The 7,711-nt window shown below is 31.3% G+C and overlaps 1 protein-coding gene across 2 annotated transcripts in view; it reads right to left on the reverse strand.

The window, feature by feature from the left end:
* The window catches only part of LOC119599982, a 345,586-nt gene extending 337,875 nt beyond the window's left edge, over positions 1-7,711 (reverse strand). The window contains exons 1-2 of one of the 2 annotated variants that reach the window (XM_037949966.1): positions 6,929-7,711; positions 6,799-6,851 (exon numbers count right to left, since the gene is read on the reverse strand). In XM_037949966.1, coding sequence (XP_037805894.1) covers positions 6,799-6,851; positions 6,929-7,316 — 441 coding nt within the window. In that variant the 5' untranslated portion in view covers positions 7,317-7,711. The remainder of the gene's footprint in view (positions 1-6,798; positions 6,852-6,928) is intronic. The other variant, XM_037949965.1, reaches the window with a different exon arrangement.

The raw sequence follows: 7,711 nt of genomic DNA on the forward strand, positions 1-7,711 counted from the left end.
GATGAACTTCTTCGTGTTTTATCCGCTTGATTAAGATCAAGATGTGTCCTCGATTCGAAGCAACAATTTAATTAATCCGGTTCGAAGCGACCAATGTTTCGGCGTCAATCCGATATGGTTCAGTGTAAATGCACAAAAAAGAATAAAACACAAAGAATTATTAGTGTTATAAAAGTAGAAGATTTGTCTTCCTTTATTTATATATTACCTTAAGCATGTATGCACAACAAGAAGTGCTCTTTAAGGCTTCTATATGACGAGATAAACAACTACTTATTTCTAAGTATGGAGGCTAACAAAGTTTAAATACAGTTAGCGGTTTACTCGTTGAATTAGTAATAGTTTTCCATCAAAGATGTAAACTAAAGTAGTAAATCATTAGGATTTACACTTAGAGGAAAAATACCGCAAATAATCGATTTGTACTTAAACAAAGAAAAACACTGCGTTTTCTGCACACCAGAAACTTTGATGCAAATATTTTTGTGGTTAGCCAATAACTCCTTGATTATAATTATCTTCTGCTTCCATTTATGAATTTAAATGAGTAAATAATATAAAAACCGCTAAAATGAAAATCTATATAAAGTTTGGAAATAAATTTCATACACATGACCGAACTTTTTTCAATGCATTTAATATAAAATCGTACTTTTTTCTAACGGCTTATCGATTTTGGTATAAGCATCATTGTCAGCTACCGATTAATGTTAAGTGTTACCAATTTTAATTAGCGGTTTAGGTGTGCTTCGTCGAATTATCTTATAACTCAAGAAACATCGAGTTTTCGGCTAAAGAGAAATTTTGATGAAATTTCTATTGTAGTTAGCCTTCCCCCCGGGGGCATGTTACCTTGGCGAGACCTCCGCCTTGGTGTTATTGCAATCCCGGGGTATAAAGAGGTGGCCAATACCTCCAGTCTGACCGGGGCTGAAAAATTGGTTACAGTCTACTGCCTGGCTTAGTCCTTGCATAGATTGCTAGAGGTCAGACCAGAGCACCGCATAATCTGGTACTACGGGTGGCCAGTTGCCCGCAGGACTATGTCCTGGCTGGTCAGTTGGTTGAGGTTCCTTCGGGATCCACGTAGTGGCTGTGGTTTAAACCCAAATTCGCGGGAAGAGTAAGTTGCGGTTAAAAGACTGATGCATGATAATAGTCAATATTTCGGGATAAGTCCGGTGCTGTTGCCGAAAACAACAGATACCCCACAGAGGAGTGACTGTGGGACTAAGCGTTGGAAATGGGTTGGAGTCAATTGTATATGATACGGAATGAATGTAGAGGTATGCGGGCCTCGTCCACCCGTATATCTAAATGAGTGTGTCGTATGTTTTTCTCTTATGAATGTGTCGGATAAATGAGAAGTGTGCTGGGTTGAATGATGATGGATGAAAGGTATCATATACAAGTGATACCGATTAATTTTCCTTCCTTGTCCAGATATGTTCAGAGTATACTCCGTTCATATCAGAATTACCACAGCGTGTCACTGTGAGTAAGAACAATGTCTACGGCTTATTGATGGATCGTGCTTCGGTTCACCGGTTACGTCTCTAGTAGGGTGATCGATTATTCGACATTTTCCAAAAACCGGTTTTCGAATAGTTGACATTTAAAAAAAACCGGTTGATATTTTTCAAATTCAGAAAAAACCGGTTAACCGGTTTTTCATTATAAATAAAAAAAAATATATTTTAAATTGAAAAACTTAATGTTTATGTTTTAATTTGATTAATAAAACATGGCCCGAAATGATTTTTAACAGTTTAAAAGATTATAACTTTAAATCTAGTCGTCTGATTTACATTATTTCTTTAATATAAAAAATTAGGAAAAAAGTGGGACACTTCTGTTAAACATAAGGTACTATGTAATCCTAGCTTATTTTAAAAGCCATGTTTAGGGAATTTGCATAGGCATTCCAACACTTCCATAAAATTTCAGCCGTAAATTAATTATTGTAAGTGGAATATAATGTTAAGATTGATAAAATTTTATCACACAGTTATCGATTTTACAAATAATTTTTTTTAATTAATTAGGAAAATCAAAAAAGTTTAACCAAAGGAGCTGTAGAAAAATATACGCTAGTTCCTCGACTCGAATATTTTTAAAATTTAGACGGGCTGTATTATTATTTACTTAAAAATTTCATTTAAATAATCTTTGAATACAAAGCAAATAAAAGTATTCGAAACCGGTTTTTAAAAAGTGAAAAAACCGGGTTATTCGATATTCGAAAAATCAACATTAAGAAAAAACCGACACTGGTAAAGCAGAAAAAACCGGTTTTAAAACCGGTTGAAAAATCGAGTCGATCACCCTAGTCTCTAGGTGCTGTTGCCGAATCAACAGAGCCATAGTAGTGTGGTTGGGCGACATTATGTCGGGGTAGATTGAGCTTGCTCATGACACCTGTATTTCCCCAACGTGACTACTTTGGCAAGAGATTAGATAGCTCGAGTACTCCAGCAAAGTACTTGCGCATGGACCGGTCATAGCCAATGTGCAAAAATTGCCACCTGAGTTCTTCATTGAAGAAAAAGGGGCGATGGTAGACCGTTCTCAAGTCTATCCTGTGGATGAAAAAGACCACCGTGAGATAAGGCCGACACGGCAGGTGCTCACGTTAAAACTCTCGACAGTCTGTAGTTAGCCTATCTGCTGCTTTTTTCATTTCTAAATTTAAATGAATTATTAATCCAAAAAACCGTTAAAATGAAAACCAGTCCTGTTAATTTAAATTTTGTAAAGAAATTATATATAATAATTTAATTTAATTTATAATAATTTAAGTTTCTTTAAGCTTAAGTTTTTATTGCTAAGTAATATGTAATTTGGCCTTGAAGGCTTTGTATTACTTGAATAAATATGCAAAATGCAAAAACGTGCATTTTTTCAACCGGCTTATTGATTTTCATATAAGCATCATTGTCAGCTACCATTTGACGTATATTAGCGGCTTAGGTGTGCTTCATCGATTTATGTTGTGAAAGAAACCCCGCGTATTCAGTCCACGAAAGGCCTTGATTCAATTTTTTTGATGCAAACTAATTCTTTCCATATAAAGATTGACTACTGATAAAATTCAGAATTTAAAATTTGTTTATAATGCGGAAATTCGCTAAAGTAAAAAATGAACAATTTGCAATTTTTTGTATTCGCACTAAAATCTTTGCATGCTAATATTTTATTGCGGCTTTATGATTTCAACATGTAAAATTTAAAAGTATTTCGATCTCGCGATATTTTGGGTATATTGAAGTTACACTGTTAGTGTACTTCGCGAAAAAAGCCCTTTTTCCAAAACTTTCACGTTTGTTTTTTCAATATTTAAGCTTCTCCCGCAGTGATACCTTCTAGAGCACATTTGGGAGATATACATCAAACGACGCGTAATTACAATGTCTACTTTTTTCTATTTATACATTTTGCATAACCAAAGAGCCGCAAATATTATATCCAAAAAACTGCAAATTTTGTAAAATTGTATAAATTTGGTTTCTAACTTATAAATGGCACAACACTTTAATATGGACTATAGTCATTCAATAAGTGTATACAGCTTACATTAGCAAAATTGACTTTCTAAGTTGTAAGCCGCCCTCATGATATCAAAAAGTTGTAAAAAAAACTACTTGGTTTCAATCACATTTTTGAGATATTTTAAATTTGAGTGTTTATTTCTCCAACATGGAACTACTGTTGACCACAAAATTTTATGGACGTATTCTTTTAAGTCTTGTGAATAAAAATTCGTCATCACTTTCATTTTCAAAATATTACACGAAAGAAATATTTAATGTATAAAGTTGATTTCTTAAAATCTAAAACAAAAAATATGTATATTATGATTCTTTAAAAATAATATGTAAAATATTTACCTAATAGCAACATTTATCGCATAATATCAAAATATACGAAGTATGCTCTACCGCGACCAGGTCACGTTTTTGGAGACAAAATCTGTTGTAATTCTGTTTGACTTAAAGTAACAAGAATTATGTATGTATATAATATAAATTTTGAAGTACAATATTAGCTTTGTTTTGAATTACTAAGCGTGTTTCTATTGTTTACCGTTCTGGAATTATAGCTTCATATGTTAGCTTTTTGGCCAAAAATGTGGATTTTTTCAAACTTGAGCGACGAGGGGCACGTGTTAATGTCTATTAATCGAACTAAAATATTACAACACTGAAATAGCTCGTAAACTTCGATCTAACTCAATAAAGTAGAATGAAATTGGAATAAGGACTTGGTTACAATTACCATATTCCATAGCATATGGCACAAGAAGATGCATTCCATTCTGCTGTTGTGTCCGAAAAATTAAATTTTCAGTATTCTTATAATTAAAAATATCATTACAATTTGGAAAATAACTTATCCCCAAGTGGGACTCGATCTCGAGCCTGAAGAATATTCAATTAATAATATTAATATCACAGTTCGAAGAAATCAATAATCTTAATATATAAAATATTAATCAATATCTGAAAAGGGGAATCATTTTGTGGGGTTAAGACAAAGAAGATGCCAACATCGACTTTTTGCGGTCATTCTAATACACATGTAGAAAAAAGCAAAATATTGGAACAGGGATAACCGAAATTGGTGAATTTTTTACCAAAATGACTAAAATAAGTTATAAAACAAAATGGATTCGCTATTAAATACAAAAAATTCACCAATAACCAATCCCGTCTGTTCAGTAAACCGAATCCGAGTAAATTTCTCGTTTAAAAACGAATTCCCATAATTTTTCTCTTTTTAAAACCGAGTACACATATCTAGTCGAAAATAAATCGATTTTAATTTTATTCAAATAAATTAAATAATTATTTTTTACGTTTTTTAATATAATTGTAACTTAATATAAATGTTATGGGCATTTTAAACTCCTTTTCATTAAAATATGAACCGAGTACACATATCTAGTCGAAAATAAATCGATTTTAATTTTATTCAAATAAATTAAATAATTATTTTTTACGTTTTTTAATATAATTGTAACTTAATATAAATGTTATGGGCATTTTAAACTCCTTTTCATTAAAATATGATTATATTTCTGAATTTTACGTTGAAATAAAAATTCGACTTACAGAACACCAAATTCGGTTTTAAAAACTTGTCGATTTTGAAACCAAACGATTTACAGAACAGACATGAATAAATTTTAATGAAATGGGCCAATAATTTTGTTTAACCTAATTGTACCTTTTTTCCTTATTTTTAAATATATAGTATTATAATGTGAATTCTAAAATGCAACAAAGTGCATTTTGTATTAAACTATTCTCTCTATCCAATAAAACTATTTACATACACTGACAAACTAAATTATTGACACAGAAAGCACTTTAAACTTATGATCGTTTTATTGGTCATATTGAAGAGAATTTTATTAAAGAAATATTTTGACTGGATAGAGAGACTAGTTTTTCATAGAATTCACTTTGTTGCATTTCGGAATGTACATTATTACTATTTATTTAAAAAATATGGAAAAATGTCCTAATTAGGTTGAAATTGTTGGCACATTTCATTAAAAACTATTCGATATTGGTTATTTGCGAAATTTTTTGTATTTAATTGCGAATCCATTTTGTTATTGCAGGAATTTTAGTATAAAATTCACCAATTTTTGGTTAGACCTGTTTTAATATTTTGTCGTTTATCTAAATGTGTCTACATCCCCCCTTTTCGGGGGTTCTTTTGTATGGGGGCTAGGTGAAAAAATGCACCGATTTTAACCATCCAATAGGCACGGCATCAAGGTAATATTCAAGACACGGAATCAAGGTAATATTCAAGATAAATGCTTTATTTTGAAAATAAATCACATTTAATATTCATAACTGGTGTAGCGTATCATATGGTAGGCCACGCCCGACGATACTTTCTTACTTGTTTTTTTTTTTAATAAGTTAATTCTATGAAAATTTTAGGAACACTGACCATTTCACTTTGACACGTGATAACTGATCATTTTAGGGAGTAGAAATAATGGCGATTTCACCAATAAAATTTTAGGACCATAAAATTTTAAGATAGTTGGTAAGTGTGCCAATAATTTTGTTCAGGAAAATTGGGTACTTTTTTGAATCTCCATTGTTTAATAACAAATATGATAAACATTTTGTAAAGCAACAAAGTGAATTTTGTGGAGAACCTATCTCTATATTAGTAAATATTTCTGTTTATTGAAAATCTGTGTCAGAATGTCATTAAATCCATCGTGAAGTTTAATGTGCTTACTGTACCAATAATTTATTTTAAAAATTTCTTCAATATGACCAATAAAAAAATTTTAAACTTTAAAGTGCCAATAATTTAGTTCGGCAGTGTACACGTTTGGGCAATAAAATTGGTAGAGAGCAGTTCCTATCCTTCCTTTTTACCGTGTAAATTTCGTGGGTTTCAGATTTGAAAGCATTTGAAATTTTTTAAACGCTCAGGAAAAAGCGATTTACTTTTCCGACGTAGTATTTTATTTTACTCTATGTGTAATATGTAGGTCCGAGTTGAAAATTTCAAAAATATTATGACGCTATTGAACATATTGTAAAAGAATTTTTATGGTTCTTACTGCCGCCGCTGAGTTGACAATCATTGGCCGGAATAAGAAACGGGAAGTTCCGGAGCGAATATTCAATTGATGTGGAACGAGCTGAACAGGTTATCTCTTTACATGTACATTACATAGTCATGGCTATGGCTATTTCTTTTGCCTAACATTGAGGTAAAATATGTAACTTATTGAATTTAGAAACTATGAACAATACTTACTTCTAATGACAGGCACTTATATATTTGTAAAGCAATGTTCGCCGATGAATCATCTAAAAACAATTGTTTAGAGGTGTTATTATTATTCGTGATAAAGTGAAATAAGTTTTCATGGACTCCTTACACTCACCAGTAATGCCAGAAGATTGATTAATTACATGTATATTTTTCTTACAAATATCTAATTTATTATCTGAGTATTCTTCATCGCATTTTATATTGTAAGAACAAGTTTTCAAAGGGTTAAGTGATAAAGGCACTCGCGGTAGCGACGAATGAATGGTTGGTATCGAGCCATCCAAATTTTGATTTTTTCCGTATTTATCACAACTGCTACATTTCTGAACTATATTGCAGCATTTAACATTGTCTAGATTTTTGTTGCATTTACATTCATTAACAGAATCATTTGGTACACTAGTTGTACTATAAATTCGATGTGTTGATATATCATGTTCCTCAATTAACATTAGACAAAGGCGACAAACTTGGAAAAACTTTGGTGGAACACTACACATAATTAATTAAAATATTTTTAAACTCGTAATCCATTAAAATAAATAAACATGTATATAAAATAGACAAATATATAATTTAAAAAAATATATCTTCTATCATTGTATGAAACAAACGATGCATTATATTTTAAATAGAACCCAAAGTGTATTAATACAGTGACGACATGAGCGCAGCTGATTATTTATTTTTAACGTAAAAGTACCAAAAACAACGAAAATTTTTAGAGCTTGTTAGCCTTTAACAACAACAACAGACTTTTTTGACATATTCGTAGCTGTAAAAAAATGTTGCCTATGGTTGTTCTAGGTTTTTGTTGCACAAAAGGTACTGTAGTCACCTTATTAATGTGCTTTGATAGAACCCAGTCTTAACAGTGTCATAATTAGTTGAAAAA

Source organism: Lucilia sericata, unplaced genomic scaffold, assembly GCF_015586225.1.
Source record: "Lucilia sericata isolate MDLA Ls3-8-SP2 unplaced genomic scaffold, ASM1558622v1 Contig000099F_arrow, whole genome shotgun sequence".
NCBI lineage: Eukaryota > Metazoa > Arthropoda > Insecta > Diptera > Calliphoridae > Lucilia > Lucilia sericata.